This window comes from Cervus elaphus, unplaced genomic scaffold (genome assembly GCF_910594005.1).
Source record: "Cervus elaphus unplaced genomic scaffold, mCerEla1.1, whole genome shotgun sequence".
NCBI classification, from domain to species: Eukaryota; Metazoa; Chordata; class Mammalia; order Artiodactyla; family Cervidae; genus Cervus; species Cervus elaphus.
Window position 1 is genome coordinate 112,553 of NW_025316750.1, and position 13,676 is coordinate 126,228.

General features: G+C 41.7%; 1 protein-coding gene across 1 annotated transcript in view; it reads right to left on the reverse strand.

Annotated features, from left to right (window-relative positions):
- Positions 1-1,266: 1,266 nt before the first annotated feature.
- The window catches only part of LOC122691369 (cyclin-Y-like protein 1), a 37,714-nt gene continuing 25,304 nt past the window's right edge, over positions 1,267-13,676 (reverse strand). The window contains exons 6-10 of the mRNA XM_043897953.1: positions 12,838-12,889; positions 11,871-11,993; positions 7,836-7,996; positions 4,460-4,622; positions 1,267-3,338 (exon numbers count right to left, since the gene is read on the reverse strand). Coding sequence (XP_043753888.1) covers positions 3,225-3,338; positions 4,460-4,622; positions 7,836-7,996; positions 11,871-11,993; positions 12,838-12,889 — 613 coding nt within the window. The 3' untranslated portion in view covers positions 1,267-3,224. The remainder of the gene's footprint in view (positions 3,339-4,459; positions 4,623-7,835; positions 7,997-11,870; positions 11,994-12,837; positions 12,890-13,676) is intronic.

Consider the following 13,676-nt stretch of genomic DNA (forward strand, 5'->3'; position numbering starts at 1 on the left):
CAATAATGGGCATACAGGGTACTTTAGATGTGATAGAATAGGGTCATGATAGAATCTGATACAGAATGGAAAAAACTTCTCAGAAACACTGGGCCCTAAGTTGTCTTAGGGTGAACCACGTGAATTTAATGTAGAAAAATGACAATTTCATTTGGTTCATACATAGATTTGAAACCTTTGTCTTGTCCTTATAAAGTTCAGTTCACAGTATTCCAGTTAAAATTGCACCGTCAGTATATTCCAAAAACTAAAAATGAAAATAAATTTGAGTTGAGGTATTCTTTTATAGTCTTAGTACTTTAGGGAATAAACTCTTCCTAGGTATAAAATCTCAACACTACCCTATTGCCCCTACTAGGAACTAGTTTTCATGCCCTATAGTACTTATGAGAATCTTTAAGTTTTCCATTTATCAAAATGGCTGTAATTGTCTCTAGAATTAACACTGAAAGAGCAATGTTTAGTGATTCTAACTTGTCTTCAAACTACAGTCGTGTCCAAGCAGTGTTCCTACCCCCACTTTTTTTTAACCTTTGACCACTCAAGATGTGACAGCATTTCTGCTTAGTAACTGGCATATTATTACATGGTACAAACTATCTTAGTGATTTGTCATAGTTTTTCTCTCCTTCTGCACTAATTCAGATTATTTCTCCTAATCAACAACTTACCAAGAACAAAGTTAAAAGATCTGACCTTAGGTAGTGAATTAAGGTGGATGAAGACACAACAATACTATCAGGAGTGATGGAATATTGCGCGAGTGCAGTGACTAGGGTCTTAGAGAAACCTGATGGTGATCTGGTACATCACATGGCTTGTTTAACATCACCCTCTTTACAACAACCTCAGTTCTACTTCCTCTTATTCCATTTTCTTTCCTGTTCAGTGGCTTGAAATCCTCAAGTAACTCATGTTCTGATTCAACAGTATTTCTGTAACTCCTTTCTGTGTTTTACCTTTTATCTTCCAATGTGCTTTTTTCCCCTGTTGGTACAATAACACACAATTCCAAAGTGCCATCTAATGCACTATGCCACTGAGCACCACAGCCAGTGATTTTAAGTGTACTAAATTATCTTCTGGTTGAAAAGAACATAAGCCGAAGAAATAAATGCCTCTTAACTAAAGGCAACGGTCAAAGAAACTTTTGAATGGGTAGTCGGAAAATGCTTTCAGGCCTGCCTATCAGAGCGGATTGAGAACATTTGCGCTAAGCAGAGCCGTGATGTTACGTGAGCAGTGAGAAGGTGCACAACAGCCACGTATTTTAATTAAAATACTTTTATTCTTTTCTTTTAATATAAACATGAGGAAGAAAAACCACACAAGTTGTAGCATCCTTTTCAAAATAAAACTGCAATCGATACTTGAATCTCCAAGCTCCATAAACAACATTTTTTGAGGTGGTAGACTGTAATATTTTATATCCATTATTTATCGTTTATGTCTCTGTCCTTTAAAAATGATGGAACCTGTGGCACTCAATATAATGTGAAGCCTTGCTATAAAGAGAGAAAGTATTTATAGCCCAGAAATGCTTTGTTTACAGGCAAAATTCCTAGGATTATGTTTGAGAAGGTAGGAGAAAGATTTTACATAGTTGAGAACACTTTTTTTTTTTAATGTTTCACATTTAGGTGACATCATTACCAATTTCCTAAAAGACTGATTACTGGACCTCCCTGTCTTTTAATGGGCTTCCTGGTGGCTAAGTGGTACCCTGTGTTTTAAAAAGCCTGAGGTAAGGGTTCCTAAGATTTATCTTTCCTCAAGTAACAACTTGAACTGACACACCTACAGCCAGGTTAACACGCAGAACAGAAAAGCTGTTTCATGTCGCTTACTTCCCTGTCACTACTACTAGGGTCCAGTTCCTTTCAGTTTATTATCGATAACTAATGCTATTGTTCGTAATTCCTTTACCAAACCTATAAAAAAGAAACTTCCGGGCTCAAGCAGATCAACAGCCCAGCCAGGCAAAGGACTATTTTAAAAAGAGGAGGCCAGGTCTATAAAGATACAAGATATCCTCCTGAAGTCTTTGTGCAATTTGAAGCTTTGATACTTGTAGAAATATAAATGCTACAAACTTACAAAACATCACCTGAGAGTTTACTTGAATTTCTTCTAAACTCATTTAGTTTTGTAAATTTTAAACATTAAGCTCTTAATTTTAATCTTTTGTTTTAGCCTATTGTTTGCCATCTTCAAGAGGGACTGAAACAAAAAATTCAAATTAAAAGCTTAACATCTAAGATTTACAAAACCAAATGAGTTTAGAAGAAATTCAAGTAAACTTTCAAGTCACATTTTGCGTCTGTAGCATTTATACTTCCACGGCAGTGTCCTGGAGTGTCCAAGCACACTGTATTAAAGCTTAAAATTGCACCAAGACTTTTGGGACACCTTCTATTTCACTATCTGCTTATTCCTGGACTAACAGGTTGGCTGCAATTATGAAAATATCCTTTAATACAAGTATTTAACAAAGAGGAAAATCATCAGAAAATGAGAAGCACCATTAGAGTTAACAAGAAACGCAGCAGGGACCCAATAGAAGCAGGTAACAACATACTTTCTCTGCTTATGATCCCAAACATGCTAATATGCTAATAAGTAGTGCTTGCAAAAAAACTGAATGACAAGTGTTATTCAGCAGCTTTTTGGTTTAAACTGATTGCCAAAAATGACTAGCAGCTTCAATGAAATAGGGAGGAAGAATCCTTCAAAACCTAACAGTGCTACAGCAGTCTGTTCCTAAGTGGCTATATGAGTTGTCAGGAGTCCCGTGTTTGAACGGCAATACTGCACTGATTCTAAAGGAATATGCAGCAATATGGGTGAGAAAAATAGGAAAAAGTAAAAGTTATACAGTTAGTGTCTTTAAAGTCTAAAAATTTAAACTATTAAAAAAACCTCACATAGTTCACAGTTATCGGCCTACACAGTAAGCAAATATCTGTGGGTGGGTTGGGAGCTTTTAGCTTTGGAGTGGTTTTTGTAACTCTGTTTACATTAAAAAGGACAGAAGAGTGTGTTGTCTTGACAAGGTCCAGTTTTTTCCTATGACCATAACCTTTGCTGTCTGCAAGTCTCTTGAATTCAGTGTCTTTCTTCTGGGTGAAATACTAACTTTGCTGGTTTCTGAGCAGGAGAGGTGGTATTTCTCCAGTCCTTGTTACGAGGGGTTCATGATGTTACAACCCCTCACCTCTCTCTGTTCATGAGAGGATGGCATTGGAGCGCTGAATACCAATGAAATGATCAGCGCTGAAAGACCTTCTCACAGCAACTCTGCCCACTTTGTATTTGTCTTCACACAGTCTGGAGATGGCCTAAGAAAGTCAATCAGATAGAACATAAGTATAATTGGGGGAAAAAAGTTCCAACCTTAAAGAAAGCAGCATTGATAAGCCACACATCTGCATTCATTTAGGTTGACAGTTGCTGCTACTTTGGATAGCTCATATCTACACTGCTGATTCCCTAAGATAATATTCTTCAAGGGCTATGATGAGATTGCTGGGGCAGGGAGGAACATATTTAAAAACTGGGTTCCCAAAATAGGCCCCATCTAACAGCAATATGATGTTACCTACATACTAGGTCCTTAAGCATAATGAACACACCTGAGCAAAATCAGTGTTTACCCAGCTATTCAACTTCTATTCAGTCTTCATTATTTACTACACTACGAACATTTTAATGAGGGTAGGTGTGTGTTGAAGGCAAGAAAGGTCTAGTGATGAAGCACTACAAGGTGCTATTTCACATGCATGTAAATTATTGTAGAAAAATGTCTTATTTCTAAAGTACCAAGGTACCAGAAAAAGTGTCAACTTTATATGTATTCATTTCAGTTGTAAATTTTGCTGTATACCCACCAGAAATCACAAACTACTTCAAATTACTCTTCAAATCACTACTACAAATTCCTTCATCCCATGTATGTTACCACTTCCATTAAAAACCCACCTACTTTCTACATCCAGTTTCTGAACCCACATTCTAATTTCCAAGTATAGGTCTCACAGGTTAGCCCCTGATGCTTCTGGTCTAATAAACTCATGGGGCTGAACTGTGATACACAAACACACACTACAAGCTCAGGCAGTTAAGAATGGTAAGTAATTATCAATGTACATATGATTAGGGACACAATTATAAGAATTATTCCTGTATGGTTATATGTAAGTGTGGAGGTTCAAATGGAAAACCATTAAGAACAATTAAATCTGATTTAAAATATTCTGAATTATGGTTACATAAAAGATATCTGTAATTTTTTTAAAAAAATAATGTGATATCTCTGTCTAACCCATAAAAGACACAGGGAATAAGATGCCAATGGGTTAATAAGCTCTGCAAACTGTCAGTCACTGCAGAGTGTAAGTCAGCCACAGACGCTGGCTTTGGTGGCTGACAGAAAACCCAGTTAGTGAATCCCCAGTCTTACCTCTAGGCTCTGTGCTCTTTCTGTGCTAAAAGGAGCAATTGGAAAACTCAGGTTGTCGTCATCTGCTAAGGAGAAAAGGTCAAAGTAGTATCTGGCATAAACACTGGTGGAAACCTTAAGATGAAACTGGAGGAGCTCCACAAAGTGCAGTTCCGCCTCATTCCTGGGGGAGGAGAAGACAAAACCAACATAGGACAATTTTAGTCAACTGGGCTATCTTCAGAAACCCCATTCTGTGCCACAACAGCTCTAAATACAGCTTGGAAACAAATAACGGCTCCCCAGCTGGATTAATACACTCATGTTCAAACAAGGGACAGCTCTTGGTGGTTCTTCCTGCGTCCTGGCACTTGGAGTTTGGGACAAGGGGGGGAGGTTACGGCCCTCTTATGCACCCATGCTGCTGACTCGGGGGCTCATTCCTCAGAGTTCCATCAGTGCAGCTGCGCATTCATGCTCCACGCTCGCTCACACGGCCCCGCTACAGTCATCAGATGACAGGAATGATGTGTGCTGTTTACTAGCTCTGGAGAACTTGCAGACATTCCCACAGATAACAGGAAGGGGCTTATTGAAGTAGAGACACGCCAACAAAAGGAGTAGGCACATCACCACGGCAACAAATGGGGCCATGGAGAGCCACTGCTATTATCTCTGAGGGGAGAAGACTCTTGAGGCAACAAGGATTCATCTCAGATAAATAAATAAATAAGCTACACGCGATGCGAAAGGGAATCCCCTCCCCCCGCTCCAGTGCAGGGGACTGTGGCAAAGGGCAGAATGCAAGTTTCTGTTCCTCTTAATCCCAGTAGGACCAGAAGGTGTTCCTGGGACAGGATGGGATACACTTTTCAAGCTATGGGAGGCAGTAGGATTAAGGGGAGACGTCTTGGCTAGACTAAATGCACCTGAGCAATGACCCCGATGGAGCAGTTCCCCCTGCGCTCTGTCCGCCGGCCCTGACTAGGACAGAAGGTGCATAGGCACGCAGGGGGCGAATTCAATGAAGTGGGAAAGTAGGGTCCTGGGAGCAGGTCTTTCCTGTGGGACCATACACAGTCATTAGCTTGTCTAATGTTTAAGTAAATAAAATCAGAGTAAGTCTTACCACTTTCACAGCAATCACTTTAAAGAGTTAATTATATACAAATGATAAATACCCAGACAAATGAAAGTGACTTATTTTTCAAAATATTTGTTTCCTGGTTTTAAAGTGTTAATATTTTATCCATTGGTAAGTCATCAAATGTTTGATGTTCTCCTGCATGGAGAGCAGAGTGTGAGCAGAAATGAGGTTTCTCATTTGCTGAACTTTAAACCTAACTGAACCTACCTCCAAAATTAATTTCCTGTTCATATGGCCATAAGTCTATAGAAATGTAAAACAGATAATGTTTTGATAATCAGCTAATGAGGACTTAATTTATTATGGGAATAAATGCACTTCACTATCCCTTTTATATTCTCTTCCACTAATACATTTTAATTGTGTGGAAATACAGTACTTCATAGGATTAACATGTCTATTAACAGAGCTTTACTTACTGAAGAAAAAGGCATTAGAACTACAGAATACGCTTCTGCGTTTTTTTTTTTTTTTAAATGACTAGATGACTGAAGAGCATGCCATTTATAGGTGCAGCAAATTTTCTGAACAGCAGCTGCTCAATATATTCAAACAAGATACATGAATGTTAGAAAACTTTTAAGGAAAAGCTGATAGATGCCAATTTTTCAATTTAGACTCAAAATGAGACCATTACAAATAGCAGCCAACAGCAGGGGGATGAGACAAATGTGACTTGAACACTTGGCTGTAATGCTTTCCAGTTTCCAAAGATCATAAACAAAAGCAACCTATTACGAACATAGCTCCTGGTGATTCTGTTGTACACAGAAAAGGGCTGTTTACAATTAGCTTCTTCCTGTAGCTAGACACTGCCATCAGTGCTATTGGGCTCACATCTATGAACATCCACACACTTCCCTGCATGTTCTCTGATGCTGTAACTGGACCCAGAGCCCCCGTCAGCTTAGCTGCAGGTTCTGAGAAAATTTCAGCTGCCATCATGGCAGACCTGGTGTTTATGATTACACATTTTCCTTCCTTCAAGGAACCAGTTTAAAGATGGATGATAGTGGTGCTCAACGTCACCTTAGTTTCTACAAATTCCAAAAGTACTTCTACTTATCTCGAATTATCTGCCGTAACACTAAGGTGGCTACCAGCAATATCACCATGACACTTTCTATCATCAAAGTGGACATTTTCACCAAAAGCCACTTTGACAGCTACCAACAATCACTGGTCCCTTCTCTTAGTCACAAGCTTCTTTGCTTCAGTTGTAAATATGCACTTTGGTAAATCTGAATTAAGAGTCAGGGGCAAAGGGAACAAACTCTTGCCACTGCCTGCCATGACCTTGATCGTCCTCTGCTGTTCAGTATAATAAAGAGGTGCCCCTTTACGTTTTCCTAAATGCCACCCACAAGGACATTTTTCCTGTCAAGTGAGCACTTCTAGAGTCTGCTGCAAATACCTCTCTGGTTCCTGCTGCCTCCCACCCTCGAGGCCCTTCCCTGCAGCCAGACAGCAAGCCTGATGTTTCACGCCCATGGGAGCATGCCATCTGTGAGGAACCCCCCAAGTTAACTCGAGGCCCCACCAAGTACCACTGTGGTTGCTGAGTGCCCCGGGTGAGGCCCCACTGACACTTCCTGGGCTATCTGAGACAAAGGAGTTTCCTAACTCAGCAGACCTACTTCTAAACATGGGGAACACTCCTGACAGTGGAGGAGACAGAACACAGAGATCTGAAACCTTTCTATTTGGTCATCTGTACATCATGGTTTCCGTAACAACAGAACCTTAGAGACAACCTCAGATTACAAAAGAAAAGACCTGCAAAAACAAACATACAATGTGTGACTCAAGTTGAAGTTATAACCTCAGTAGTCTGGAGGTGCTAAGATCTCAGCAGTGACCACTTAACTTCCAAGGCCAGACATGTGTCTCTTAAAAACAGACTGGACCTGGTAGACAGCTTTAAGAAAGACGTGAAGTTATTTACTGCATCATGTTGTTCTGGTAGTGAGCTTGTAAAATGGCAAAAACCACCAGAAAAGTAATTTCAATTTATCAAGCAGAATATTACAACAGTAACACACCAAGATTTAACTAATTAATGATGGGAAATACAAATGGTTATACTACAGCTAGACAGAAAGAAGTCTAATTTTATATTTATACCTAATTCAGCTCTCTGCACAATGTAACATTTCTTAAAATGTAACATTTCTTAAGCTGTAAACTTTATGGGAGCAAATAAGGTATTGGAAAATGGTTAGACAGTTCACCGTAACCTTACAAACTCACATGTCCTCAAGTGTAATGTCCTTTAGGATCTGGCAGTAGTCCGAAATAGCCTTATCGTCCCAAACCTTGGAGGCAAGAAGAATGGCTCCCAAAACAATTCTTTTCCAGTTAGTGGGGCAAAGGTCGATCTCAGCATAAGTTAAAAGCCTTTCTAAGTAAACCTGCAAAAGTAGAGGACTGACCTTTGATTTTAGTTCAGTTTAAAAGCTGTCATAGAATTGTTAGGAATGATAGGTTTCATCTGTTTTTAACATATCTTTTATTCTTTGGTTCTACAGAGACTTTTGCTTGGCCAGCCAAGGCCAAAGGCCAGGTCACAGTTGTAAGGCAAATATTTCTGTCAGTCTGGTATTTCTACTCTGCCCATGTGAATTTCCAACCCAATTTTGGTCGCAGGAATGAAAGGACATCTCAGCATTCTAAAGACAGGCATTGTGTTATTACCTTCCCACTTGTAAAAGGCAGCACGTATGGCCCAGCATTGATTCAACCGTTCAGTAAATGCTTGAGTGCCTACCGTGTGCAATGTACCTACCATACTGGTGGTGGGTACGTGGCAATTTTACATAAAGCTTGAGTATGTAAAACTCTGGTAAGACTGAGCATTTCTTTATCTTCTCTTCAGAGGGTGAACTTGAAGATAATAACTGGTGGTCAAGGAGCCTCCCAGGTCAAGGAGCCTCCTTGCTGCGCCCCACAGGGCAGGCAGCACGGAGCAGCTGTGCTTTACACTCAGGGCCTCTTCAGGGAAGATTCACGCACAAAGAGCTCTTTGTTCACACCCCGATTTTTCACATCTCCATTATTTCATAACTCACTGGTCTTACATATTCTGCAACTTAGTCAATTTGTTTGGTTCTAAGGTGGTTAAGAGCTGCCGATGTCTGAATCCCTGGGGCTCCTCTAAATCTGCCAGGTAGTTTGTGAGATGACTTCATGGCTTCTTTTATATGTGTCAAATGGCTATTCTATAAAGAACCAGACCAAGTTAACAGCTGAGTAAAGACTAAAGACATAAGTTGTGATGGTGTTACCTCTGCAGAAGAAAATATATGCCATTTGACAAAAAGAAAAATGTCCCGTTATCAGACTGACAGCTCCGATCTGCCAAAGCTCTCCAAACTCAATTGTGTTTCAAACACGGTTACTGAGATTATATACTCTTAGTGAACTTCTGCACCCCACTCCCCAGAGAACTCCACACGCGCCAGTACTCTCCAAGAACGAGTCTCCCGCAGGGTCCGCCCCTCTGCTGTATTATGGCACTGACAGAGGCAGTTCAGCCTTAGGGGCAGTCCCTCAGCTTCCTCTCAGCTTCACTTTATAAAGGCAAACCTGGTCTCATTTACACCACTTGCCCTCCTGTCTCAGTGGAAGTTACACTTCTTTCTTTCCCCTGAAGCTAACTCTTCTATGAATGAAGTCAGTCCCACCTCTCATTTCTGCAGAACACTGTTCCCACAATTCATCTCTTCTTGAACAACCCCCTCTCTGTCAGAGATTTTCTCCAATGTTTTCTTACATGTTCTCAGCCCATCCGTCACCACCCCTTAGAACACTTCCTTCAGGAAATGTTCTGACACTGGCTCCTCATGACCCATCCTCTCCTTAGCCCATCTAGTCTGCCCCTGGCCGCCACTGCCCCCCTGAAACTACTGAGGCATGGTCACTGCTGCCTTCATGACAAACAGCCAGCACTCTTCATCACAGCGCCCCACTCCCCAGGCCTGCCCTCAGAGCTGAGAGACACTGCCACACGCCTGGCTGCCGGGACCAAAGACCTCCACTTGAGTTATCTCACTACCATCTGTTGGGAATTCTTATCTCCACTTTCACTGGTCACCTGCCGGCTCTGCTCTTCTGTCCGTCACTTCTGGCTTCTATCACTGCCATTGCCTCCTAACTTCTCTGCTTCCACTGAAAGCCAACCACAGTCTGTTCTCCCCAGAGCAGCCAGGAGAGCCTCTCAGATTAAGTGCACTTCACGGGCCTGCTCAACATCTGCCAGGGCTCTCCCATCAAACAGGTCACTTCTGTGGCCTGCTAGTCACGAGGCCCTGGGTGAGATGCCATCGTCCTTCTGTGCCCTCATTGCCTGTGCCTTCCCTCATTCCCTACTCTGATCACAGCGGCACCCTGCTGACCCCTCAGCACAGAACCCGCTCCTGTCTGCACCTCGTGCTCTGCCCCCTGCCTGTGCTCTCAGGCCCCTCATCTTCCTCAGTCCAGCCAGGTCCTGGTTCAGATCTCACCTCTGTAAAGAGGCTCTTCCTGGTCTTTCTAGCGTGCATGTGTTAAGTCGCTCAGTCGTGTCTGACTCTGTGACCCCATGGACCCGTCTGGCTCCTCTGTCCATGGGGAATTCTCCAGGCAAGAATACTGCAGTGGGTTGCCACTCCCTTCTCCAGGGGATCTTCCCAAACCAGGGATGGAACCCAAGTCTCCTGCACTGCAGGCAGACTGCTTCCTGTCTGAGCCACCAGGGAAGCCCCTCGAATCTCTCCATCCCTTTACCTTGCTTTCTCTTTCTAGCTTTCACTACTACTTCAAACAGTCATCTTTTTAAAAATACTCATTTTAAAAAGTCTTACACTCTGTGGTACACCCGATACTTACACACACTGTAAATGAACCATACTCCATAAAAACTAGAGAAAAACAAAACCCTTATGTCTGCTATACTTACCTCAGAAAGGCAAGAACTCTCCTCTATGCCCAGCACTTAGAACCGTGACACGGGCAGGCATCTGGTGCCCATGTATGCCCTAAGGAGTTCCTTGGCAGCACTCAGCACGTGCACCATGCTCTCCTTCTTCAAGCTCTCCTGGCAGCTCTTCTGATTCTGTCCTGGGTTTCCTACCACTCCGGCCACTCCTCTGGGGATGTGTCCTGTGAGTGCTGACAGTCCCCACAGATCTATCTTCTCCTCAACTTTTATTTAACGTACTTTCTCTGCATTTGAACAGCTACACGTAATTCCCTGCCTCTTGCTCAGCTTCGGGCTCCAATCCCATACAGTCAAATGACTGCTAGACACTGTCACTCTGCTGTCTCACAGGTCCATCGGGCTTAACTTGTCTACAAAGAAATGCCCCTCTTCCAACCCACACACCCTCTCCTGCCTGCATTTCCCAGCTCTCCACGTGCCAGCGCCACTCCCGCCTCTCTCAAGCACATGCCAACTGAGCCCTGTACCTGGCTCGCAGCTCCAAGAAAAGGCCTGCGTCTGACCCGGGCCCACTGAGGGGAAGCCTCCTCTCCTACACTCTGCCTGCAGGGGCGCGGGCAGCGGTGGACGCAGGCCCTCCCTCCAGACCATGCAGCTGACCTTCCCCTATGGGTTTGCTATAGGGAGGAGTTAGGCAATCCCAACGACCTCTCAGCTGAATATGATGTATTAGTCAAATGATGAAATCTTACCACAGGAATTCAGTATGGATGACAGAAAGGTCCTCACATAGCTGGAGCTCGGCAGGCTAACCTGAGTAAAGCCTTTCCAAGCACTGCTGACACCCCAGTCCTGGGTACCTTCACACGCCGGCACCAGGGGACAGTAGAGATGGTTAACACTGTCGTCCAAGGTCAGGGAGGTGAAGGCAGTCAGTCTCAATCAAGACACACATCACACTGCCTAGGCAACACAGCCTGAGACTCAGAAACACACTGAATCTACACCTGCCGTGGGCCAGGAAGTTCAGTGATCGCCTCCATCCTACCACCCAGCACACTTTGCCGGTGTGCGCCTGTGTGCCCTGTGTGTGCATGCATCCTGAGGTGTGGAAGGAGAAACCAGAAGTCTCTCCTGCTGCCTTTAACATCAATTGTTTTGTGATGAGAAAAGCAGTGGCAACATTTTAAATCATGATGATTACTAAAGCTCAAATCTGTATGTTTTCATTCCTTTTGATACATTTCTCTTTAATAAAGTTCTGATGATCATTTCAGGAACCTACTTTCATTTGAAAAACAGGCCCATACCTTCTGTACAAGAAAAAAATTTCTAGAGATGCTTCTATTAAGAGAAAAATATATTACCAAAGTCACTATTGCACATTTAATAGTAGCCAGCTGGGCGGCACTGAAGAGAGCATACACAAATCTGTAGATGTATTTGGGTTCAGGATCATGCTGAAAGTACTCCTCCGGAACCCTTTCTCGCTGAAAGAAGAAAAAACACAGTGTTAAGTATCCACTGAAGAAAAATACTTAAAAGTACCCTCAAGATAGCAATCTTCACACGTGGGCCCACGTGCTACTTAAAATAATTTTGACTAGGTGACATATCTTGTAGTCTTTTAAATATAAACAATTGGATCCTAAAGTACCATAGTGATTCAATACTCACTACCATTCATTAAAGAAAAATGCAAGCACAACCTCAGAAAATGTATTTTCACCTTCTTCCCCAAAGAATTCTAACCAAATGCAAACTATTTTTAGGCTCAAAGTCTTGCTGATCATTGTACGTCATCAGACTTTTCTGCAGTCAACTATGAAAACACCTTTCCAGTGTCCTGTAACCAGAGGCTCTAAGAGTGTGCTCTCTTACACAGCGGTCACCAGTCACATGTGTCTACTGAGCACCTGAAGAAGTGAGTTTTTAAACCCTGTCATTTTAATTAGTTTAAAATTTAAACAGTTTTTAAATTTTCTCCTTAGAGGTCTTACATATGTGTTAGGAAATGTTTATATTGTGTGACGCTATGGAAAATCATCCTTTAAAAACCTACATTTTCTGTTGCTTGTGTATGTTTACTTACCTGCTCATTCGTCATACAAAGCGTAACTTGGTTCTTATCAGTCACACCCCTGACACAACATGCTTTTGGTAAAATTACTTGACATAATATGGGGTGGGGGAAGAAGACTTAAAGGAAGACAATCTTGGCTTTGAGCTGGAGGCAATAATTTTCTTCTAGTAATTAATTTCAAAGCAAATCAGCATGAAATAAACACAACTGTAATAAGAGAAAAATACACCTTCAATAAAAGTGACACTTACTGTGAGTGGATGTGATCTCTCATCAAAAATGTCCAAGGACCTATTAGAATCTCTATAAAATAAGAATGTGTATTTTAAAAATTAATTCAGGAGTTACTAGCTTAGTAAAATATCTGCTAAAAGTAGAGAGAGGAGTAGAGGAAGCTTAACCTTAATAAAGCAAACAGTTTTACATATTCTCCTGGATTCTGCCCTTAGAAAGGTTTTCTGACCTATTTTATACTCAGCACACCAAGTTGCATGAAATCTCTTCTATAACCAGCCAGAGCTGCCTTTACCCACACAGACCCCTTCTAACAGGCAATGTTCGTAGACCAATACATTTCCACTTCACTAACCTCACAATGGAATATACAAGAACATTTTATAAAGTGGTAGTAGTAGGCAATAAAGTCTTCTAACTTCAATGAATGTAAATATGAGATTCATGATTTTTTCTTGTCTCCACCCCGCTTTTGTTCTTCATATTATATTCTTATTGTTTATTTCTTCTTGTCTCTTTTAAATAGTTTGAGTTAAAAATTTTAATTGTCTTTTAAGAGAGACCAGGCTTTTTCTTTTAAATTCCACCACACTACTACACTGTGCCCATTTAAACAGTAGTTCTGCAAATGTGGTCTATAGGCCTCTATAGGAATCTCCCCTGGCCCCTCTTCAGAAATCCTGTAAGTCCAAGAGGTCAAAACGTGTTTTATAAGAATACCAAGACATCACCTGCCTTTACCCTGTTTGACACTTAACTATGATTGTATAAAAGCAAAAGTGGGTAAAATTGCTCATTTCTGAGTGTGAATCAAGGCAGTGGTATGAAACTAAATTAGAAGTCATTCACTTATTCC